The following is a 25,927-nucleotide window of genomic DNA, read 5'->3' on the forward strand; positions in this document are numbered from 1 at the left end:
TTTTCTAAACGTATCCAACCGTGGAGAAAACTTTTCACACACACAAAAAAAGCTTATAGAAATACTGCTTAGTATATTTATCCAGCTTTGTACTTGAAATGCAACCACTCTAGATACAAAATACATCAGAGATCAGAGAACTGGGCATATTATTTTATGATGGAAAAATAGGAAAAAAAGAATAAAGGCCTCATTCCTCACCCTGGGGGTGCTAGTCCAAAAAACACAAGGTTTGTTTGTCCTTTTTCTTTTTTTTTTAGGTAACACTTATTTGGATTGCTTTCCTGGTTATAAAAATACAAACTCACTGCAAAAAACTCTGGAAAAATGCAGAAAAATACAATGAAGAAAAGGAAAAACATAATGCCAGTACCCAGGTAGAAACACACCATTTCAGTGGATATCTTTCAGTCTTTATGTATCTGTTATCTTTCTCTTTTTTATGAACATAAAATGAGCATCATTTGCGGATACTAATACGTATCTTTTTCTCTCCAAGGCTGTGAGCAATCTCCCATGTGATTATGTAACCTTCATACATCATTTTTTTCAGTTGTAAAACATGTTCGCTGCCATTTAAAAAAAAAAAAAAACCTCATTTCTAATGGCTGCATAATATCCCCTCATATGGACGTTCCTTTAGGTTGTTTCTAACCTTCAACATTATAAATAACATGGGGATGAACAGGGGTAGAGAATTCTTAATCCAGGCACCCAGAGTAAGGAAGAGCGCTGTGCTGAGAAAATCTAATCCAAGACAGGGTCCTGCCACTGAGTATAAACATGACAAAGGAGGGAGGTGAAAGGAGATATGGGGCCCTTCCCCTGACCACTCCACCCCGCTGGATCTAATAAGAAAATGCAGGAGAGTGTTTTATCACTGACCAAACAGCAAGCCAGTGTTTACAGCTGTTTTTTTTGTTTGTTTGTTTTTGTTTTTGTTTTGTGCGGGTAAGCGGGCCTCTCACTGGTGCGGCCTCTCCCGTTGCGGAGCACAGGCTCCGGACACGCAGGCTCAGCGGCCATGGCTCACGGGCCCAGCCGCTCCGCGGCATGTGGGATCTTTCCGGACCGGGGCTCGAACCCGCGTCCCCTGCATCGGCAGGCGGACTCCCAACCACTGTGCCATCAGGGAAGCCCTACAGCTGTTTTTGATCAACACTCTTGTTTTTCCTACATTCTCTTGATTTCTCAGTCTCTGCACATGGTTCTTGGGTGTGCCTCTTCTTCCAGGAGTCACTGTGACACTTGAAAAAGTGGAATTTAGCATCATAAGAGGAATTTAATCCACTCAACACTAACTACAGGGCACCGGATTATTATGCTTTAAATCACCTAGCAGAGAGGGAAAGGCTGCATGGTTACCCACTGCAGAACAGAGAAATGTGGGTAAAAGTGTTTCAAAAGTAGGTCACTGTTATACAAATAGGAATTATTTTTATAATCCTAGTGCAGTTACTCTCAACACTACTGACATTTGTGCGGGATGACTCTTGGTGAACCGGTCTGCCCCGCACGTTAAATCACCTTTTAGGACCCCCGACCCTCAGTCACAAAACGCGAAGAGCACACCCCTGTCACCTTCACAACCCAAACTTTCCCATTCCTCTATTGCTCAAGGATTCTGCGGCAGAAAGACTTTAAGTTTTGGTCTAGATTTACTCCACTTGATGCAAAACCTGTATTGCAGAGAAGTTCTGCAAAATCTAAGTGCAATTGTCAGTGAACCATTTAGAGCTCTATTTAAAGAGATACCCACCAGGTGGTTTGCTGTTGCTGTTTTGTTATGCTTCACAAGGCATCTGCATCGAGAGATCTAATTTACTATGTGATGCTAAATTTGGAATTTTCATTGTTGTCAATTGTTCTCTTAAAGCCTGACTCAGAGGACTGAAGTAGCCCGAACTGAATTGAGAACCGTTTCAAGAGGTGTCAGCTGTCTGCTATGTACTCATCCCACCTTCCTTGCAATTACTTGCTAGAGGTTAAAAATCAAAAGCTATGATGTTAGATGCTTGTGATTTTCCAACTGGATTTCACCAAGACACATTACGTAAGTATTCGCAGCAGCAAATGAATAAAATCTAGTCCCTAAAAAGACAGACACTTACCTCCGCTTATCATTAAAGAAGTTTGGCTTCTCCGCCTGAACAATGACCACATCAAACAGGTCCCTCCAGTCTTTTCCAACAATATACCTCATCCCTTTGTCCCTAGAACAACATTTCAGCCAGGTTAGTCTAACACTGCAGGGATTAACTATTCTTGCAACTTTTTCTTTCGAATTTCCAGCTATCAAAATACAGGGAGTACAGGAAGTGAGCCAGAAAGTAGCCAGGAATCACAGAAGAACTTACACAAAGCTACTGGGGCTATTGGTGATGAGAAACATCTTCTTGCCGTGATCAGCCAGTTTGGCCAACACTGCACGGGTCTGCTCAGGGTAGCAGATGTACTTTTCTAAAGAGCAAGAGAAAAATGCACACAGAGTTTCAGGGTGAAGTCAGTTAATCTGCAAGCACTTCCTAAATGGGGTCCAGCACTGTCTAGGGCACTTGAGGGGAGAAAAGCCTTCAGGAAGCTTGGTTCGAGGCAGTATATCGGTACCCGGTGCATCAGTAACCAACACCCTGCCTCTTCAGTCTAAGTGGAAAAACCTAAGTGGCTGCAGCTACCAGCTCCTCTCCTTTCCAGTCGGGATTATGTCAAGTTCTGAGACAAAGGGGAGGGAGACATCTAAGGCGCCAGGATGCAAGGTCCCTGCACTGCACTCAGAAGAGGTACTACAGCCCCTGCTCAGCACCTGGAGTGAGAGTAAAATGCCTGCGTAATTACATAGCAAAGGGGAGGCTGATCTTCACGATAGCGTCCGGTACGTACCAACATCTGCTTCAATTGCTCTGTACATGATTCCTTTGGTGTGCACGTCCCGAATCGAATCCTGCCAAAAGATACGTTTTTAATCAGTCAGAGTATAACTGAGACAGTCTGAGTAAGAGGCCAAGCGAAATGGCCTTCAGGATAATGTCTGTCTGCAGAAGCCTGGCAACCTAAGCACTAAATGAAATCTAAATTCTGGTCCATTTATCACAGGTGGCCCCTGGGAAGAAACTTAAGTTGCCATGGTGATAGCAGCAGTTTCCAGTGCAATTTTCAAAAAAGCCACTTGGAGGAGGTAATTTGTATGAACAATTCTGAATGAAGTCCCACAGGATAAACAGTCATTTATATGCAGTATCGTGATCAAATAATTCCAGGTCATCTGAACAAAAGGGAATTATTGCTCTTTCCATCTTTGCACCCTTCCCTGGACCCCAGCAGCAGGTTCTGTTGGGCAGAGAACAATGATAGGATCCTCCTCTCTTCAGTGCTACCAAAGAGGCAAGGAACTGTCAAGGATCTTGGAACTCGGGCAGAGATGTGGTCCAGCCGGCAGACGTGAGGAAAAGCCACTGGCAGGTGTCATGCCTGGCAGGTCTCAGAGCACAGCCCCGTTCTCAGGTAGCTCTAAGCAAGTCTACTACATAGATGGGCACTCCTGGAGGCACATGGAAACTTTCTGGAGTCTGTAGCAGGGGACTGGGCTGAAGAAAAACTGGGCCATAAGACTTAGAAAATTGGTAGGTGCTTAACGTCAGGAATGAGCACCTCTGGACTGTAAACTCAACCTCACTTATCTTCCACCACAGGCCTGTTTCAACTGCGCATCGGCAGAAGGCAGTGGTTAAGAGCAAGCCGGAGCCCAGCCTCCTGGCCTGAAATGCAGGCTCTGCTACTTACTAGCTGGATGTCCTTGGGCAAGTTACTCAACCTCTCTGTGCCTCAATTTCTCTATCTGTAAAAGGAAGGTGATAAGAGCTCAGGGCATTCTTCTGAGGATTTAATTCGTTAATATGCATAAAGCATTCAGAAAAATAGTGCCTGGAACACAGTAAACTCTACATGTGTGTTCACTATTAGTGGTAGTAATACTTCATAGTAAAAACTGAACTTTCTAGTAAACATCTTTCCTCATGAATGCTAAGGGTTACATAACTACCAGTGATTCTTAAAGATGAAGTATTCGTGTGAGCAAAACAGAGAACCAAAACTAAATATTTAAATTTAGTTCAAATAACACCAGACTGATATTGAGAAACTGTTCATTCATCCTATATCTTCTTAAAACCCATGATTCAGGGCAGTCAATACTTAAAATTAGTCATGAACACATAATAAAAACACTGTAGTATGTACATATGGATCTTTTAAAAATACAGATATTTAAATAATAGATGCTTAGAAATATGTATTAAAAATATATATTAAATAAGCAATATATAAACATATTTTTAAGTACTGAAAAAAGTTCAGACAGCTTAAAGAATATATCTATAGACACATGTGAATATGAATGTAAATTAAAATACATAAACACAAAGTCATGTAAATGATGTGTGTATGTACGCACATGGAAATCCAGATAGCAAGTACCCTCTTCTTTTAACAACCAATTTGACTCACTTCCAATTCTCCTAACATAACATCTTTCTTAGGATTTTTCAGGGTTAAACCACAAATAAAAGAGATCCCAAGCAAAGGATGATTTCAAAGACCCAGCCGACAGGGGAGGCCAGGGATTCTGTTACTTCTGCTGCGCAGCTAGAAGAGCTGCAGCGTCATGGCACCCCACGTCCACACCACCTTGACGTCTTTGTACAGGTGCACGGGCTCATAGTCAATGTTGTTCTTCAGAAAGTACTCGTTCACACAGGACAGCAGGGTCATCTCGGGCAGGGAGAAGATGTCCATGAACTGCTTCATGGTGTTTCCGTGGGAACTCTGCAGGCAGGGAGGAAGGCTTCAGCAAGGGAGCCAACACCACAGTAGACTTTACATTCACCCAGGGGATTCTGGTCGTCAACATCTGGCTCCCTCCCCACAAGGAAAGGAAAATTCTAATAATGAAAAAGTAAAAACATTCACCTTGTTTCTTGTCATTCACAGCAGAGCTGACGTCTCACTCTAAGTGTAAGTGGGATTTCCAAGGAAATGCCCTGATTTCCCCCCAAAAGTCTAACCACCCTTCCCTTTCCTCTCCTTTGGCTCCATCCATCTTAAAGCTCACACGCTTTCATCCCCACACACAGGGGAAAGCCAGCAAATTGATTCTTGCCCATGGAATGGCATAAAAAGCCACTAACTCTCCTAAATTTGAGCACCACAGCCCACATGGGGGTTTGGAAAAGAGCCTTTCTCTGAACACCTGTGATTTATAAGACTAAGTTTACCAGGTGATTGGACATCTTCACTGCATTTTGATCATGCAAATAAGAGCGCATCTAATAGTACAAGAAGCAGAAATTCGGAGAGCAAAGAGGACCACAAAAGTTAGAAAAGCAGAGGTTTCCCTTTGGCACAAAGTGACGTGCTGCCCTTAATCTCAGGGGAGGCAACAGCTGCTGTACAATAGCCCCCAGTGACTTAATCCAGAAAGTGGGGACACACACGGGGAGATGGTGGCAAGCGAGGGGGTACAAGGAAGGTATACAGAGCCTTCACCAGGTAGGGGGGAAAGGGCTGAGAAAGGAGAAGCATGGAAGAACCCAGGAGAGACCCTAACATACCCATCTCTCTCAAATCGAGGGTCTCTCAAAACACAACCCCAAATGTCCTTGCTGATTCCCTATAAGCAGAGAGCCTAGTAGGTCAAGATCCTAAAGTTACCAGGCCACGTTTCGAAAAGGAAAAAGACAGGCTGCTTGAAGTAAATAAATAATTTCTCGTTACCTTCCCATAAAAGTCGCTCATCTGTTCCAAAGGCACGTGGGAGCCCTCGTACATTTCAATGACTTCCTCGTCAGGGACCACGCTGAGGCCTCTGGGAAAATCACAGGCGGCAGTGATTTTGATCAGTGAAATAATGACTCCATTATTTGTTCTTAATTCTCTCAATGTTTTTGCATTCACAAAGTTACTGGAGAATAACTGGCTCAGTAAGCATATAGCACTCTCAATAATAAAAATACAGCCATGGTAAAACAGATGACTTTGTGGCATTAAGACTAGGGAGTTAACACAAAAGATTATGGAACCTGTGTTCAGAAAAAACTGTCACACATTTACAAACTGCCTGTAACACAGGCAGTTAGCATCAGCTAGAGAGAGCAACAGTTTTCAGACCTCTGACAACTGCTGGCATTTTTCAACTGAAACGCAAGACGCTGCTGTCACAAAGAGGCAGGAGGTGCCACCGGTAGCTGCTATAAATAACAGGCATGATGCTGCTACTATAACTACTACCATTCTACTGGTAATGAGAGCAGGAAAAATAATAGCTAATACCACATGGCCCCTGCTGAATGCCAGAAATGAATTCCACGTAGTCATTCACTTAGTTCTCAGCAATCTTAGGAGGGAGGCACTATTATTCTTCCCATTTTCCAGCAGAAGCCACCAAGGCACAGAAAGGTCACAGACCTTGCCCAAGGTCACCAAAGTAGAAAGTGGTGGGTCAGGACTGGGTCCCAGGCTCTTCAAGCACCACATCACACGGCTTCCCTCAACAAGGTACATGGCCTCCTAATGACCTGCTTTGGGGTGAGTCTTGGGGTTTTTTTTTTAAAAATGTTTTTAATACATTAAGGAGAGAGAGGCTGGTCTGTCCCCATCATCCTCCTGCCCTCTGATACCCTACCTTAAGAAGGTGAGCGCTGAGGCAGAAAAAGTCATACACCAGGCTCCAGTGGACAATACGCCACGTCAGGATGCCTGACACCACCTCCGGGAGGAATGACCCCAAATGCTGCAACACACTGAAGGCCAGTTTCCCCATGTGTAAAAAGTCAAGGTAACGTCCCCCATCTGCCTGCTTCCAGGAGCTGCAACAGAATCTGTAAATGAATCCAACTCCTCCAAAGAGAGGGAAAAAAAGATTGTGGAGTCTGACTGGCCGGGATTCCACCCCTGTCTCTGGTACCCATGCTGTGGGCAGGTGGTTTCACGTGGGGTTTAATGGTCTCAGACTTCCTCACCTGGAATAGCCCCTCTAGAGAACTGTGAAGGGAAATATCTGTCCCCCACCCCCTGCTCTAGAGGAGAAGGCACCTGAGAAACAGACACCAATGGTGAGGAAACCACAGAGTGAATGATGGAAACACCAGTTACTAATACACACAGGTCGCTTATCACACTTGGCCAATATTAAACTACGCATAAAACATAATTTACATGTCACGTGTAACTTTAATGGAAATATCACTTCAGCCTCTTTCCTCCATTCTCTACCCTTATCTTAATTTTAAAAATAGCCAAGGGGATTCACTGATATTTTGCTTCTGATCTTGATTAACCTGAAACAACTACTGGCCTTTGAAAACAAAAGAGCACTGGACTTCCCTTTATCTTTGCTCCAGAAATCAGATAAGACACTGGGACTAAACCAGATCATTCTAGACAGTGACCTTGGAAGACAGCTCTGGCTGCCACAGCAGCAGTCAGCAGTGAGCACCCCTAAGGCTCTGACACCTAGAAAGGGAATAGACAAAGTAAAGGGATTCTGCCGGGGGAGTTATTTTTCTGTCCCCACCCTAGGGGCTGCCTGGTCCTTCGGAAGCCACTGCCGCCTCTAAGACACGTTCACGGGCCCGTGGCCACAGAAGCTGCATCTTTAAGGCCCACGTAGCCAAATGCCAGCTCAAAACATGCAGACAGAGCAGCACACAGACCTGCCGCACCCGAATGCGGCCTAAACCAGCACTGAAATCAGAATAAAACTTTACGTGGCCCTGTGTGCGTCAGAGAAATAGAAAGGGTAGGAGCACAGACCTGAAAGAGTCTGCCCTGGGTTCAAATCCCAGCTCCCTCACCTGCTGGGGGGATGACCTAGACCAGGAACAAGTAATTTAACCTCTTTGGGTGTCAGTGTCATTTTTTAAAAGGGGGGCAGGGGCAACAGCAGTACCCACCTCCTGGTGGTACCTACTGAGAAGATTAAATGAGTTGCTATAAACAGAACGGCACCCGGTATATGGTAAGTACTATCCAAGTTCTGCTGCTGTGACTACGATGGGAACAATCCTAGCTTTTCACAAGGTTCCCAGTTAAAATCTGAAAACATGGGTATGAAACAGGACTGCGGCGGGGAGCCAGCCCGCCCCCTGGCCCAGCGGTGCTCAGGCACACAGCCCACACAAAGTGGGAAAGCCGGCCCGACGCAGCGACCCTGCGGGGATCAGAGAGGGACAAGGCTGAGACACAAGCATTCTTCCCCGCCATCTGCTCATTCGTTACCCCTTTGGAGGGTAGAGAGGAGAGAAGTGACATTTTTGCCTGCCTATGCTGTTCCAAGCATGCTCTAGTCCAAATGACCAGCCGCCCTGGAGGTGGGTGCTGGAATCATGCCCATTTTACAGAGGAGTAAACACCAAGACTTTGAGCAGGTCGATAACTGGCTCGAGGCCGCACACACGTGAGCAGTGGGGCTGGGGTTCACACTCAGGAAGTGGGACTCCAGAGCCACACACACACCCCTGCTGCTTTGGCTACCACACCCCCTCTCAGCCCCGAGGCCCCAGCGACCTTCCCAGGACCTCAACCTGAGCACTCCTTCCCCTTTAAATGTCTCAGAAGCTCCTCCAGCCTAGCCCTGTCCACACCCCTAATACGACGGATGATTTATCCACAAAAGAAGGAACAAGATAATTAGGAGCCACAGGATGGGGCGGACCACAGGAGAGGAAGACCCTGTCAGGCTGAGAGGGTGAGGAGAGGCCTCAACACCAGTCAGCCATGCAGAAGGATGGGTGAGATTTCAAGAAGCAGAGGAGAAGGAAAACCACATCCTGGGAGAACACCAGCCTGAACAGATGCCGAGCAGTGCGAAAGGAGAACTCGGAGGAAAGGAATATTTGTGTTGTTGCACCTGCCCGGCATCCACTCCCTGAGACTGGCTGAAACTGCTGGGAAGAGAAACTCCCCTTCCCCCCTTGACCTGGAGCTGGGGCTGGAAGCCTGGTACTGCCAGGGGTCACCACGCGGAGGGGCCTGCTGTGAGCTAAGCCGGAGAGAAGGAACGCCAAGAGACGGAAAGAGTACTGACAACAACTACCTGGCCCCCTGGAGCCAGCTACACCTGCAACAAGCTCTGTCCCTAGACTACACAACTAGTGAGCCCAAACCGGGGTTTTTTAAAAGCCAGTTTGAGTTGGGTGTCAGTCACTTGCAACCAAGAGTCTTAACCAATCCAGGAAGTAAAGGAGGTGTGTACGGCAGAAGAGGAAGCTAAGGGTTTTAGAGAAGGTTGATGGAAAATTTAAGAGATCTGGGCTCTATCCTTCAGACAGTGGGGAGCCATCCAGGATTTCAGAAGAGAGAGGGGTTGTTGAAGGCAACGCTTTAGGTAGATCAGTCTAGCAACTACGTCCAGGATGGACTGCACTGCAGAACACCACAGAGCCCGGGAGAGATGGGATAAGCGACTGAGTCCAGGAGCAGAGGGTAGAAACATAATTGGAGGGACAGATTTGAAAGATCTGCCGAGGACTTCCAGTTAACCCTCATACATTCAGAAATGCCTGCTGTACACAGGCCAAGAGCACAGACTCTGGAGCCAGACTGTCTGGGTCTGAATTCTACTTCTGTGTGGCCTTGGGCAAGTTACCTATTAACATCTCTGGGACCAATAATAGTACCTACCTTATAAGATTATTTGGAAGATCATATGAGTTAACTCAAAACCTTTATGACAGTATCTGTCTCACTGCAAAACTCAATATTTGTTAGTTGCTATTTATTATTACTAATATTATTATTCTCGTCACCACCACCACCTCTTCTCCCTCTCGAAACACCATTAAAATGACAGCAAAAGAACAAACTGCTCAAAATCAAAGGAAATGAGTGCAAAGACATCAGCAGATAAGACATTTCAACATGGTTTTGGAAAACAAACAGTTGGTGAGAAGGAGGCACCTGACTGAGCAACATTGAGAACGGGGCCTGCAAGGGGACACCAACGAGAGGAACTGATGAACGAACACAGATCCCCAGAATCAGCCGTATCCAGCACCAAGAAGCTACTGGAGGATGTGCTCCAGCAAAATGAGGGAGTAAAGCCAGAAAGAGGAAGAGGTGGGAACCAGGAAACAAGGAAAGTAGCAAATGGAAGTCCCAGAATGAACAATCAGAGTAGATGAGAGCAGGAGGAGGTAGTCAAAAAAAAAAGTAACTGAGACATTATGTAACACATGTGAATTGCGAGGAAATAAGTAGATGCTGGATATCTGTGATGGAACATTAAGGAAAAAACTAGAGATGCCTAACTAGAAAACTAAGCAAATAAAAAATGAGGTTATTAGTAAACCTAAAAACCAAGCACTGTAAAAGAAAACGATCTCAGTGCACTACTTGGCTTAAGAATGAACAAGACCTACAGAGTCATAATGCAAACGGTGAAACAATCAGAGAGAGATCTCAACAGGGTTAGGAGGATGAGGCTGGAGAAGGGGGTGCGTGCGCAGGAGAGCCAAATCCTCAGCCCTCACAGCAGGGACAATGTCCAGAATTAATAAATTAGGAAACAGAAGTGTAAGCACATTTAGAAACAGAAAGACAAATACCAAATATATATATAAATACAAACCACACTCCTAAATCCCACCCACAAATTTAAGAATTAGAAAAGGCAAAACCCTTCATTTCAAAGTTACAAAGATTTCTCACTGAGCTCAGTACTTCTACTAATTCTATCAATAATAAACAGGAGGGCTTCCGTGGTGGCGCAGTGGTTGAGAGTCCGCCTGCCGATGCAGGGGACACGGGTTCGTGCCCCGGTTTGGGAAGATCCCGCATGCCGCGGAGCGGCTGGGCCCGTGAGCCATGGCCGCTGGGCCTGCGCGTCCGGAGCCTGTGCTCCGCAACGGGAGAGGCCACAACAGTGAGTGAGAGGCCCGCGTACCGCACAAAATAAATAAATAAATAAATAAATAAACAGGAGGAAAAGAGTCTTAATATCCAAACTACTCAATTACCATGGTGGGAACAACCACCTGCCCCCACCATCCCTCCACATCCACACCTCCTCTGCAGGACCCGCACTCAGGTGGCCACCATCGCCTTTGGAGAGCCCGTCCTCCCCAGAGTCCTCCAAAGTGCTCCATAATGGCTGAGCACACGTCCATCATCACCTGGGTCACCGTGGACTGCACTCATTGGTCTACCTGTGTGGCTTCCAACCTACATACCGAGCTCCTTGAAGACATCCTCGCAAGCCAAACCATTAGCATCTAACATGGTAGTGGCCTGATCAATGTTTCTGAAGGAGGGAGGGAGTGGGGGAATGAGTGAATGATTCACAGGTACACACACTGCAGCCCTCCCATCACTAAACACTCAGGGGGTCTTGAAACCCAAAGCCACATGGTTACTTCGGGTAAATTAAATTAACTTCCTCTCCCGCTTACCTGTAGACAGTTCCCAGCTGTATGTAATGAAAAGCATCGATCTTCATCAAGACTGCCTTCAAAAACACAAGCACACACACAGGTAAATGATGCACAAGACTTTGCGTATTTAATGAAAATGCCAGGTGTCATTATAAATCCTATCAACATCAAGTTGTCTTAAACAAAGAAGCATCCTGTATGTTTCTTTGCTTGCCGAGTTCCTCATTAAGGAAACGGCCTGTCTGCAAAAAAAGATATGACAACCACCTTGTCCTCATAATGTTGAAAATGAATGACTATTGGAAATAAGCAAGTATCTCCCAGTGGCTAAATGCATTCATGCTCTTCCAATACAGTCTCTTGAAAAAGACTTCATCCAAAGATGTTTTGGATAATTTAGTTCTTCAGCCCCAAAGAACAAAATTTAAAATCAATTTACACGTTCAGCAAAGAAAAGCATCAAGAGTACATTTGACTCCCGAGCACGTGTAACTGTAGAAAAGGATGAGAATTCAACCTACCCGCTGCACGTCATAATGCAGTCCACGGATTGCAAAGTTTGGGTCATACTCATACTTCCTGATTTCCGCGGGATACTAAGAAGGAAGAAAGGAACCGGTTTTAGCTAGTGACGTACTAAGTTCAAGACAGCATCCACCCTTGGCCCCTGTACGAAGGCTGAGACGGCTCGTGCACTTGGGTGGGAAGCTGGGGTCAGAAGGGACAGGCCACAGCTTGCCCTCTGCTTCCAGACCAAGCGCTGCCAGGCCACGGAGCACCCCTTCTGCCCTGCTTCTCTGGCCTTAACTCTCCCCTGTCCTCAGCTGCAGGGACCCCCGGTACAGCCTTCCTCCCACTCGGGCCAGAGACACCCTCTCTCGGCACCCGGCTCCCGGGTACAGCTCCAACCCTGGTTCAGAACACACGGCCTGGCTCCCCTGCTATTTCCTAATCATTAACCTGTCCCTCCTACTACACAGAAGTCCCAGTCCCCTCCTTATCCACTGCACCCGGCATCCAAGTCCTTCCCTCTCTCCCGAGATCTCAGAATTGGAACACCAGTTACCTCGCTGGTAGCACCGACGTACCGAGCACACTGTCTGCTGCTCTGCACAGCTGGCCCCACCATGCCCATTTGACAGATGGGACCTCAGAGGCTCCGGATGAAACAACCTGGCCTGGGCCAAACAGCACGGAGCGTGGTGAGGCGGGGGGTCAGGCTCTCCCCACTGCCCCTGCCCTCAGAGCGTGCACCTGCGGGCCAGAATATCGACTTCTGAGACTAGGGAGGCTGTGTCCCCAGGATCTCCCAATCACGATGCGAACTGCTTACGTAAAAAACCTACACAACTGTCAACGGGCACAGGAAACCCCTCTACATGGCTGCACAGCTACCTCCCAGTGCACGGCCAGGGTCACGCGTGTGCAAGAACATCTCCTGGAACCACCAGGCTGACCCGCATGCGGCAAGTTTCCCGGCCAAGCTGCACAAAGCGCTGAGTCAAATGTCACATTCGGGCTCGTTTATCTAACACCTGCCACGTGTGCCAAGGAATCACTCAGTGCTATTTCCCTCCTGCGCAGAAGGGTATAGAAACAAAGTTCTCCAAAATCCACACAAAACATGAAGCCAAGGCAAAATGACCTGCATCAGGCGATTCCACACCAAGCACTATACACTCTCACTTAACGGTGGAGTCCAATGAATGCGTCAAGTATTTACTGAGCGCGTACTTTGTACCAGGGCCTAGGAGTGTGGCAGTGAACAAAACTGACACTGTCAGGACTTCCCTGGTGGACCAGTGGTTAAGACTCCACGTTTCCACTGCAGGGGGCCCGGGTTCGATCCCTGGTTGGGGAACTAAGATCCCGCATGCCACGGGCGCAGCTAAAAAAACCAAAAAAACAACTGACACCGCCTCTGCCCCTAAGAAGTTTCCATTCTGTGGTGGGCAGGCGAACCATAAACATATCAACACATGGTACAGTGCCTCATAGTGATAAGTACTACAGAAAGAATGCAGTACAAGGGTTCAGAGATCTAGGGGAAAAAAAAAAAAAAAATGAGAAGCAAGGCTTCGGGTTGCCCGGAGTCAGGCAGGAGGTCCCACCAGAGGAACTGGCAGGTGCAAGGGCCCGAAGGTAGAGCAGAGCGAGGGCAGGGGGAGAGGAGAGGAGGCTGGTGAGGAAGCCTGGAGCCCAGGAGCACTAGAGGCCTCTGCTGTCACTCCAAGTGTGATGGGAAGGCTCGAGGGGGCCTTGAGTCCAGGACCGAGATGACTCACGTCTGAAGGTTCACTCTCGCTGCCGAATGGAGAACAGACTAAGGGGCAAGAACAGAAGCCAGGGGACCAGTCAGGGGGCTACCGCACCATCGGGCGGGAGGTGATGGCGGCTTGGACCAGGGTGCAGGCAGCGGGGGAGGGGAGAAGTGGATAGAGGCAGGCAGGACACATTCTGAAGGAGTGAAAAGAGAGCTCACAGCTGTAGCGACTGACTTCCTCCCAAACGTACAGTATGCGAAGGGAGATAAGAGTAATTTTGTAGTGGAGAGACCTGGTAAACACTGCCTTAGCCGGGTGGTCAAGGCCAGCATCGTCGGTGGTAAGTCATGTTGACAGGATGTGATGAGAATGGAACTCTACCTCCATGGTCTTCCTCCCCAGATCCACAAGCCCAGTCTAACCATGAGAAAACAGGGGACAACGCCCAAGAGAAGGGCATGCTAAAATGTACTGACCAGGACTCTTCACAACCATCAAAGTCAACGACGGGTCACCAAAACTAAGGAACTTGTAAGAAACTGTCAGAGCCAAGAGAAACCTAAGGAGACGTGACACCTAAATGCAATGTGGTGTCCTGGACGGGATCCTGGACCAGGAAAAGGACGTGAGGTTAAAAACTAAGGAAACCTGAAGCAAGTACAGACTTTCATCAATAACAATTCATTCACATCAGTTCTTCAGCTGTGATAAGTGCACCGAGGTAATGTACAATGTCGACATTAGGGGAAACCAGCCATGGGGTGTACCCTCTGTATTACCTTTGCAACTTTTCTGTAACCCTAATACTCTTCTAAAAGGAAAAGTTTATTATAAAAAAGAGACAGCATGTGCTGAGAGATCGGAGGTGGGACAGAGGCGAACTGAGGAGTAGAGGCTGCTGTTAGGCTTTGGATCTGAAAAACCGGGTGAACGTCGGTAACCATTAATAATCAGGAACACTGATGAGGGTGCAAATCTGGGAGGTGAAATTAAGAACTCTTCTAACACTGTCTTTCTATATCCCTTGGGGCAGACGTACCGAATGAAAATATAGATACAGTTATTACCCAATATTTATTTCAATTTTTGTAAAAACTTATTCTCGTGAAAAAAAAAAGAGAAAGGGTAATTACGAAAGGGATGGAACATTTACATTTGCTTTTGGGGAAGACGCTGAAGTGCAAACTTACTGCTCTATTACTATGCATCTCAAAAGCAGATGTCTTTCATCTCCACAAGTACTTTTAGCCTTTGGCAGGAAAAAACGGCACCAAACTCAATGCTTCCAACAGCGTCTTGGAAGAATTATTTTCCAATCCAAAACAAGAGAAAAACCTGCGTTAGCATAACTGCCTCTATTAATATGTTAGATATAATTAGTGTTAGGACATACTTCTTTTATCAAAGCAACAAACAGACATAATGGGAATGAAATAAGTATCTTAAATCTAGAAGCTTTTCTAATCATAATGATTGTGCCTTTTTCCCATCTATTTCATCTCCCTTTTCTCTCCAAAGTTCATAAATTTTTAATCTTCATGAATATTTTATTTTCATATGAACAACAAACCCACAGGGTAAAAGAAAAGGTGTTATTAATCCCACAAAAGGCAACATGAACAAACAAGAGAGCATCTCTGCCTTGGAAATACACAAATCTAAGTTCAAATTCTGGTTCTGCCTCCAGTGGTCTTGTGGCCTTGAACTACTAGCTGAACTCCGTAAGCCTCTGTAATACAGAGTGAATATCCATTTGCAGGGCTGTCACGCCGATCAGAAATAACAGTAGTAATAGCTAACCTGTACTGAGTGTGTTCTATGTGCCAGGCATTTTACAGAAATTAACTCCTTTAATTATCACAATAACATGTGAGAAAAGTACTGTGCCCATTTGATAGAGGAGGAAACTGAGGCTCAGAGACATTAGGTCAGTTACTCGAGATTACCTAAGAAATAAGTGGTAAAAGCCAGGATTCAAACTCCAGCAGTCAGGCTCCAGAACCCGTGCTTTCGGCACTAAGCAGACCACCAACAGTTGGTGCTGTTAGTTAGTATAATGACCTTCGTTTTGTAAGTGGCATCAGTCACAGCAAACGTTGCAGATGACCTGGGATTAGAATGCCAGCACCAGTGCAAGAGCCCTTCCGCTCGCTCTCCAATGGGGTGGTGGGGAGATGGGATAAGCCGCCATATAGGAGGGCAAGAGCAGGACCACCTTGCCCTTATCCTGCTTCCATCCTCAAAGTGAAGGGAAAGGACCGTGGGTTAGACCGAAGAGAAGAGAGTCTCTTGAACAAATGGAGAAATGCAGCTGGATGGCAAGTGGCTAGATGGGTTTACATCTGATCAAGTGGCCATAACTAAAGAAAGCTCGGTGGCTGAAGGGAATGTTATTTTTGGCAAGTGCCATTTCTGCATTTTGAATAAGGACAAATGAGTTTCTTAGTAAATCCACTGATAACCAAAAGCTGAGGGGATCAGGAAATACACTGCACCAAACGGTGAGGATCCAAACAGCATTTATAAAGGTACGACACGCAGAACCAGGAGGGTGATGGGCTCCCTCTGCTCCACACTGGTCAGACCCCACCTGCAGTAACATCTTTAGTTCAGAGCCTCACATTTGAGAGGGATAAACCAGAGCACACACAAGGGAGGGAGACCGAGACGACGAAAAGACGAGAAAAGACGCCAAACGAGAATGGTCGGAAAAACTAAGAATGATCCAACAGGTCAAAGAAGTCTTAGAGGGCATAATGGTCCCTATAACACCCAGCCCATTACTCAAATAGTCAAGTATAAAGCATCAGTTTTCATGATTTAGGTTTCTAGGTTACTCACACCCAACCTCCCCCACCCCCAGCCCACCTCTGTGGATAAACTCTTTCCAGATTCCACTGAAATATCACCTCCTTCGTTGTTTCCCCAATTCCCTCGGGCAGAGAAAGTCGTTCCAACCATCCTCTGCACACGCCTAGCTCTCTGTTCAGATGTCTGTAGGGCTCCACCAGGCAGAGGCTTCCTAATTTACCTGCCTACAGGATGGACTCCCCCACTAGACTGTTGGTTCTCCAAGGACAGCACCTGTATCCTACTCACCTTCATCCTCCCTGCTTCTATGACAGAGCTTAGCACAGAAGAGGACTGAGTAAAGGGAGAATGAACGCGTGAAGGGATGAATGAAGAGGAGGGATCAGTGGTAAAAGCTGCATGAAGGCAGAACTGTTCAACCCGTGGAAGAATCTCCCCAAATTCAGAACACCTGCACTCCAGGCACACTCCTCGGGATGCTGTCAGGGGTTCTCAAAGGGGACTGGTCCAGACGACCTCTGAGGATGCTTCTCATCCCGGTTCCTGAAACATGTACTCAAACTAGACTAGAGGAAACCACGTTTGGTTTTGAGTGTTTTTCTTCCTTCCTTATTATAAGCTCTCAACAAGACTACACATCAAAAGACAGTCAAATATTCTTTAAGAACGCGATTCCGTTCAGTGATGAGAGGAAAACATTGCCCATGATTTCAAGAATTCCTTCCAACCAGAACTCAACAGTCTGCCACTGCATCAGGCTCTGGGAGAGCCTATGTCACTGCTCCATGAGAAAGGAGAGGGCAAACGTCCGCGGCTGAAATCTCCACTAATGAGTAACTTGGGACAGTCTCTTTGTCAGAGACATCTAAAGACTCTTTATTAAACAAACCACTATCTTCCAGGTACAAAGTTTCAGTTAGGCAAGATAAATGAGTTCTGGAGATCTATTATATAGCATAGTACCTATAGCTAACAATATTGTATTGTATACTCAAAATTTGCTAAGTGGGTAGATCTTATGTTAAGCGTTCTTACCACACACACACACACACACACACACACACACACACACAAATAACAATAATGATAATAAAGGGGACAGGAGGAAACTTTGGGAGGCGATGGATAGCTTATGACCTTGATGATGGTTTCACACACTTATCCTGAACCTCAGTGAGTTATACACATTAAATACATATAGCCTTTCACATGTCAATCATATCTCAATAAAGTGGTTTTTTTAAAAAAACTATCTTCCAGATGGAGTCATTTGGAACGGAACCAAATCCACTCATTCATTCAGCAACAATTTACTAAGGGATGTCTATTGTGCCATGCACGAGGCCAGGTCAGCTCACTGCTAGTCTTCAAACGCCAAGGGGGAAGGGGAGGAGGTCTGTGATGTCCCCACGCTCTTACCCTGTGTTCATTGATGAGAAGGTCCCGAGCGGCATTAAATATCAGTGTGTGGAGGTGCCTGGAATAAAACACCAGCGTGTAATCATAATCAAAGCCATAGATTTCAATGTCCGACAGGCTCATCTCATTGTTTGAGAAGATGGCATCTGGATTCAACAAGTTGCTCATAATCGAAGGAACCAATTCTAGAAGTAAAGGGAAAAAATACGTTATACCCTATGATAAATAAAGGTTAGTATGATTTCGAAACAAAATGAGTAAATTAAAGTGCAAGTGTGATTAGCCTTCCCTTGAAAACGTTATGCTAAGTGGAAGAAGCCAGTCACGAAGGACCACATATTGTATGATTCAATTTACATGCTATGTCTAGACTAGGCAAATCCACTGAGTCAGAAAGTATCAATAGACTGGTGGTTGCCTAGAACTGGCGGATGGGGAGAAAGGGAATGACTGCTAATGGGCACAGAATTTCTTTTGGGGGTGATGAAAATGTTCTAAAATTGATTGTGGTGATGGCTGAACAGTTGTTTTGATTACACTAAAACCCACTGAATGGGAAACTTTAAGTGGGTGAATTGTATGGTATGTACATAACATCCTAATAAGACTGTTATAAAAAAAAATTTGCTTCAACATCACGAAAAGATTTGTTTTTGTTTAAAAAAGAATACACGCCAGTTAGAGATTTTAGTAGAGAAACATGTAGATAATTAAATATCACCCACTGTAACATCAGCCAGAAAAAAACTATTAACATTTCCTGTATTTGCCGCCCATATTGTTCTGTGTATGTAGTCTACATAGTTGACCTCACACAATATACACAGCTTTGTGCTCCACTCTAAATTTAATACCCTATCATAATGTGTTCTATCATTACAGACTTTCTAAGAATATAAATTTAAATCATTATATAGGGCTTCCCTGGTGGCACAGTGGTTAAGAATCTACCTGCCAATGCAGGGGACGTGGGTTTGAGCCATGGTCCGGGAAGATCCCACATGCCGTGGAGCAACTGAGCCCGTGCGCCACAACTACCGAGCCTGCGCTCTAGAGCCCGCAAGCTACAACTACTGAGCCCGCGCACCTAGAGCCCGTGTTCCACAAGAGAAGCCACCGCAAAGAGAAGCCCGCGCACCGCAACGAAGAGTAGCCCCCGCTCGCCGCAACTAGAGAAAGTCCATGGGCAGCAACGAAGACCCGACACCGCCAAAAATAAATAAATAAACTGATTTTTTTAAAAAACCCATTATATAAGATTCTGGTATATTGTGCCACATCAACCTTTTACTCTATGTTACACACATAGGTATTTTTCCTGTTTAAAAAAGAAAAAAAAAAACAGCATTAAGTACCTTCAGATGTTCATCTTTGCCTTTCAGATGATTTCCTTCAGATGGTTTGTTAGAAATGTGATTATCCCCAGGATACCATCAGGGTCCCCTGGATCCTATGTTAGTTTTGAACTTCTTTTTTGAGCAGTTCTGACTATTTGTGAGGATTGCTATTTTCATGATTTTTATTCTTTCTTGGAGGTTTTCCAAAAACTCATCCTACCTTACAACTTCCATGAGCCCACTGGATCCTTTTAAAAATCTAAGATGCAATATGGGAGGTCAGTGATCTTAGTTTCCAACATCTTGAAACATTTTGCTATTTTATCATTGCAGGCATTATTTCATCATTATCTAGCAATTATTCTCACCTATGATTTTAAAAAAAGACTAAATAAAGAAAGCAGGATATGACAGGAGATTGCCCAAGATGTTGCAATAGTGAAACAAATCATCGCTACAACGTCATCCTTCAGCTTCCTCATTGCCCTGCCCGAACTATCACATCATTTTCAGGAAGGTATATCAAAGAAGTCTGAAGATACCATCTCTGCAGTCATTTCTTTAGCTTTCATGGAACACAGTTGAGAATTCATAATTTTCTATTTTCCAGCATAAAACTGACAGAAGAAGACATTTCACAATTACTAGATGAGTCAGAAGATGAATGCTAAGAGATAGAAGGCAGCTCTCTAGAGTCAGGTAATGACAGAGATTGCACAATATATTTCTAAAGACAAAAAGGAAGTACAATATTCTCAACCAGTCATTTCACAGGTAGTCATTTAACACAAAGAATCTCATCGTGCAACATTTTGCAACAAGAACACAGACCTTCCCATTTTGCTAAGAGGATATGTAACAGCATTCTCTCACCCTTTATGATGTTTGTGCACCAAAATTTACCTGAAACAACTCATCAGTAAACAAATACTGAAGGCAGGTGACTTCCTGGAGATAGGTACAAAACGTCCTGTAACGCACGCACACGAAAAGTGAACTGTCCACATCTTACTACTAAAATTGAGCTATCTGTATTTTACTACTCTTCACGTTACTAAGGGCCACCTCCTGGCTCTGTCGTAAGAGCTAATATTTATTAAGCACTTACCACGTACTATATGCTCAGAAGCGCTTTCTATCACCTCATTTAATCCTTACGACAACCTCATGAGGCGAAGGCTCTACTATCCCCACGTGATGTATGAGGACACTAGAAGCACACAAATTATACAATTTGCTGAAGGACACACAACCACTAAACAGCAGAGCTGGGATTTGAACCTGGTAAGTCTGGCTTCAGAATCTGCGCTCTTAATGCTCTTCTCCAGGACTATGGGAATCAACAAGCATTTGAGACGGGGGCACTTATTTTCTCAATAAAATGGAGTCAATCCTTCCTCATTTCAGTGCTTACCATAGAGTCTACAGTGCTTCCTCCTTACCTTCTGCTCTCTTCTTTCTCACATTATCCACTTCTCAGGGGCCACCTGAAATACCCAAAAAGTACTACTTTCACAAGGTGACAACTCCAATCGGGGCACCATGCCAGCCACAAAGACGTATTCTGAGGCTTTCAGAAGGCTCCTTATAGCTGTGAGGCTTGGATCCCTTTGAGAACCTAACAGAAGCCATAGAATCCTCTCCCCACAGAAAAACACAAATAAAATTTTGTGGAAAACTTCAGGAAGGCTGACCCCTGAAGCCTATTCATGGTCACCAGGTAAGATGCCAAGTTTCTCTCCCACTGACAACCTAGATATGACCAAGTCTACTGAAAATCCAAATAGCCAAGATTCACCAACAATTCCATTTCTTCTTAGTTTCCTTTGTCAAAATCAATGAGATGGTAACCTTGGGCTTTTTTTTTTTTTTTTTTTTTTTTTTGCAACTAAGATCCATCTGAGGATAAGAAAGACAGTAACATTTCAAGAAACTTGAAGGCAGACAGTTCACAAGAACTAGTCCTCAGGAAGGGAGAAGCCAGTGGTCCTAAGCTCTTCAGCATCCAACACTGAAGACCATCTGGCCTTACATCATCAACGGGCCACCGAAGAGGATGTCATTTTCCGAATAGGACCACATGGCATTGTCTGTACGAAGTGAAGCGGGATCGCTTACAGAGTGACCAAAAGCTCTTCTTTCACAAATGACCTTTCCAAGGAAGTTCTCATGGCCTGTTGACCTTAGAAGTTTCTATTTAGAAAGGTGCTGACAGTGAAGTCTACGTCCCTTTCTGCTACCTGAGAAGTTGTGAAGCCCTCAAGAAACACGACTGTGCTGGAACATGGTGCTGACAGTCAGCACATCTCCAGAAGCTGCCCAGGAGTGTACTCCCCACTGGAGGGAAAGCTCAAGGTGTATCAGTCACGTGAACATCATCACCGGAAAGCGTGCATGTTTAATTTGTCATCACTCGAAATAAACACAAGGAACACCAGCAGCTTAAAAGGATCTCAACATCCCACGCAATCACTTCAAAAAAGTGCTAAGGATAAACGCGAGTCATTACAAGGCAAAAGGAAAGAACGCCAACCATTCAGGGAAATACGGTCTGTCTAAACTGAGGACTCCAAGTATAAACAGAAGGGCCCTTGACTAGTCAGTTATGTACTTCCCCAAAGCAGACACAAGAGTGGGTACAAATTTAGAGAGCGAATTCCTTTTGCTCCTAACGGATGATGGCAGCAAGATTACACGAGGACAAAGACATGGAGAGACAGCTCTGCCGCTCTGCCCAAAGCTCCGACCAGAGCTGGGTTCCAAGGCGGCCACCCTGAGCTGGGAGGTGAGCGCCCTTCCTGGGATCAGGCGGCAGACTGGGCGCCCCCTGCGCTCGCACCAGCTTCCGGTTACCTGCTCATCCCACAGAGCACTAGGACACGCAGTGGACCCCTTACAGGAGACATCTGTAAGCTTCCTGGGATTCTGTGCTTGCTTATTTTTATTGTGGTAAAACACGCATAACACAAAATTTACCCATCTTAACCATTTTAAGTGTGCGGTGCAGTGGTATCAAGGTGATTCACACTGCTGTACGACCATCCCCACCGTCCAGCTTCAGAACTCCTTCCATCTTGCGAAAGTGCAACTCCACACCCATTCCATTAAACACCAGCTCCCCATTCCTCCTCCCCCAGGCCCTGGCAACCACCCTTCTATGTTCTGTCTCTAGGAATGTGACTCCTCTAGGTACCTCGTATAAGGAGAATCATACAGTATTTGTCTTTTGTGAGTGGCTCATTTTATTTAGCATAGCATCTTCAAGATTCATTCATGTTGGAGCACGTGTCAGAAGTTCACTCCTTCTAAAGGCTAAAGAATATTCCACTGTATGTATGTCCACATTTTGTTTATCCGTTCATCTGTGATGACACATGGACACTTCGGTTGCTCTCACCTGTTGGCTATTGTGAATAAAACTGCTATGCACGTGGATGGACAAATACCTCTTTGAGCCCCTGCTTTCACTTCTTCAGGGTATATACCCAGAAGTGGACTTGCTAGATCATATAGTAACCTGATTTTTAATTTTTTTTTTTTGCGGTACGCGGGCCTCTCACTGCTGTGGCCTCTCCCGTTGCGGAGCACAGGCTCCGGACGCGCAGGCTCAGCGGCCATGGCTCACGGGCCCAGCCGCTCCGCGGCACGTGGGATCTTCCCGGACCGGGGCACGAACCCACGTCCCCTGCATCGGCAGGCGGACTCTCAACCACTGCGCCACCAGGGAAGCCCCTGATTTTTAATTTTTTGAGGACCCACCATACTGTTTTCCATAGCCACTACACCATTTTCTGTTATGTTGGTTTTTCGGTGAGTTTGTTTTTGTTTTTGTAAGGTCACCACAGAAGAATTCCTTCCTTGCCTTAACTTTATCTTTACTTCTGAGTATGAATGAAATCAGAACTTAGGTATAGAAGTCAGACATTTTTCCACCTATTCAAGGAAAGATTTTTAAACCATGTAAAGATCTGAGTTTGGGAAATACAATTTTTGATAAGTACTGTGTTCCCTGTAATGTTCAGAAATGCACAATGACTCTCCCTTAATAAAGGCCCCCAGACTAACGGAGCAGTGTGCGGGGACAGTGCCGAGTAGAAATCCATGGCCTGAGTCATGTCAAGGAATACTCCTAATGTCCTCAGAAAGGCAACATGACTGTCCCTCGGCCCTTGGGGACACCACACTGGGAAGCTCTAAAGGGATACATGCCCTACTCTCAGCACCATTCCAGGAGCAGGTCAGATAGTCAGGAGGAGAGGCATAAGGGATGAGTCAGACCAACTGAGGTCCTCGAGGGAGCCTGTGGTAGGCAGTGACTGTGGGCCCTGGGCGTGTGTGCTACCCAGTGTGGCTGGGTCACCTCGTGCTGACTCACATTCTCTCCTTCCAGGCACATGGGGAAGATTACGACCCCTGCTTCACCCCTAACCACCCCCAGTCCCGCTCTGGCCAGCTCTGGCCAACAGATTGTGGGCAGAAGTGACACGAGTCACTTCCAGACCAGAGCACACTCCCTCCCCTGCTGTATCAACCATGGACACATGTGCTATGCAGACACCACAAGATGGAGAAGACTGGAAGGCTAGGCCACCACATTGAGGGCAACTGCCCTGGAGAAGTGCCTGAGGCCCCAGGAAACTGCAGGAGTGAGAAGTAAACTGTGGTTATAGCTGCTAATCCTAAAGCACTGGGGTTGTTGGCGTCGCTTGTCACTGCGGCATAAGCTAGCCTAACCTGACTGACACACCGTCTGTTTCTCCAGTGTGCTCGACTGCTCTGGGAAACCGCCCCTCCCTACCACTCAGACTATGTGGTCCTGGGGAGGTTCTACTCCTGACTCTGGGAGGAGATCATGTGACCCAAGCCTGGCCAAAGAGCACCCCTGAATTCCCTCACCAACACGATTCATTTGGGGCAGGCACCTCCAGCCAATTATTCTCATATGTCCCCTGTAGCCACAGAGAACCAATGAGGCCAATCAAGGAAATTTCTGGATTTATAAGAGAATTTCAAGAAAGAGACATTCGTTTCTTCCAAACATGGACCTAAGAGGATATAAATCTGGAGATATGAGGGACCACCTCTAGCAACCTAAAAAAGAGGCCAGTGGGGAGGAGGGCAAGGTCAAGAGACGGAAAGGAGCCACCCAACAACATCAACTGAACTTGGATCAAGGCAAGCTTGAAGCTGGTACTACCTCTGGATTTTTCAACTGCACAAGCCCATAAAATATCTTTTCAATTTTTTGCTTAAATTAAATCAGTTTGACTCAGGCTTTTTTATTTTTATTGCTTGCAGCTGAAGGACTCCTCACTAAAAGTTCATTTCAAGGATATTCAGCCACTCAAAATTCTCACTGCCTACAAATTTCAACTTTTAACATGGCATCAAAGGCAGTCCCCACGCAGACTTCAGTCTGTCTTCCCAATCTCAAATCCTCCTTCATATGCCCTATTTTCAACAAGGTGGGCAATCTACGACTCTGTGTTCTCCAGAATATACTGTAATTGAATACTGATGAATAAAATTCACCTGGAATAGTCTATCTCTAACTAAACACTGCTTAGCTATATGGAAAGGGTGTCAAGTGAGATGTTCCTTCAAACTATGCTGCAAAACAAACACCATGTGAATCAAAGAGTTCAGCTTTATTTCTAAATATTAAAAAGGTGGGAAAATATAGACTACTATTTACTTCATCTCAGGATAGAACATAACTTTCCAAATGTAAAAGCAATAGAATAAATCAAAACAGAAAAATATCAACAGATTTACAATATAAAAATTTTAAACATCTGTGTATCAAAAAGTATCACAAATTTGGGGGGAAGGGTTATATTAGACAAAATTAAAAGATAAACAGCAAAGACTAATATCCTTAATGTAAAAAAAGAAAAAGCCGGGGCTTCCCTGGTGGCGCAGTGGTTGAGAGTCTGCCTGCCGATGCGGGGGACACGGGTTCGTGCCCCGGTCCGGGAAGATCCCACATGCTGTGGAGCAGCTGGGCCCGTGAGCCATGGCCGCTGAGCCTGCGCGTCCGGAGCCTGTGCTCCGCAACGGGAGGGGCCACAACAGTGAGAGGCCTGCGTACCGCAAAAAATAAACAGAAAAAGCCATACAAACGCAATAAACAAAAAGATAAAGACTATATCTCACAAGAAAGGAAATTAAATGGCTAATAAACGTTCAACCATTCCAATTATTTTTTAAAAAATCAAACTAAAACAATTAGACAGGGACTTCCCTGGTTGCACAGTGGTTAAGAATCCGCCTGCCAATGCAGGGGAAAATGGGTTCTATCCCTGGTCCGGGAAGATCCCACAAGCCATGGAGCAACTAAGCCCGTGCACCACGATTACTGAGCCTGTGCTTTAGAGCCCGCGAGCCACAACTACTGAGCCCGCGTGCCACAACTACTGCAGCCCGCACGCCTAGACCCCGTGCTCCGCAACAAGAGAAGCCACCGCGATGAGAAGCCCACGCACCACAACGAAGAGTAGCCCCCCCTCGCCGCAACTAGAGAAAAGCCTGCATGCAGCAACAAAGACCCAATGCAGCCAAAAGCAAATAAATAAATAAATTCATTTTTTAAAAAACAAGACAATTAGACAGTTAAGAGTAGCTCTCTCTGAAAGGTGGGATTATCAATGGTTTTACTGTTTTTATTTCAGTT

At 45.6% G+C, this 25,927-nt stretch overlaps 1 protein-coding gene across 2 annotated transcripts in view; it reads right to left on the reverse strand.

Annotated features, from left to right (window-relative positions):
* NT5DC3 (5'-nucleotidase domain containing 3) overlaps positions 1-25,927 on the reverse strand; it is a 51,433-nt gene that overhangs the window by 15,067 nt on the left and 10,439 nt on the right. For both annotated transcript variants that reach the window (XM_029206265.1, XM_029206266.1), the window contains exons 2-9: positions 17,918-18,102; positions 11,945-12,019; positions 11,442-11,497; positions 5,770-5,860; positions 4,684-4,821; positions 2,881-2,941; positions 2,358-2,460; positions 2,112-2,213 (exon numbers count right to left, since the gene is read on the reverse strand). In XM_029206265.1, coding sequence (XP_029062098.1) covers positions 2,112-2,213; positions 2,358-2,460; positions 2,881-2,941; positions 4,684-4,821; positions 5,770-5,860; positions 11,442-11,497; positions 11,945-12,019; positions 17,918-18,102 — 811 coding nt within the window. The remainder of the gene's footprint in view (positions 1-2,111; positions 2,214-2,357; positions 2,461-2,880; positions 2,942-4,683; positions 4,822-5,769; positions 5,861-11,441; positions 11,498-11,944; positions 12,020-17,917; positions 18,103-25,927) is intronic.

This window comes from Monodon monoceros, unplaced genomic scaffold (assembly GCF_005190385.1).
Source record: "Monodon monoceros isolate NGI ecotype Baffin Bay Population unplaced genomic scaffold, NGI_Narwhal_1 Super_Scaffold_6, whole genome shotgun sequence".
Classification (NCBI taxonomy): domain Eukaryota; kingdom Metazoa; phylum Chordata; class Mammalia; order Artiodactyla; family Monodontidae; genus Monodon; species Monodon monoceros.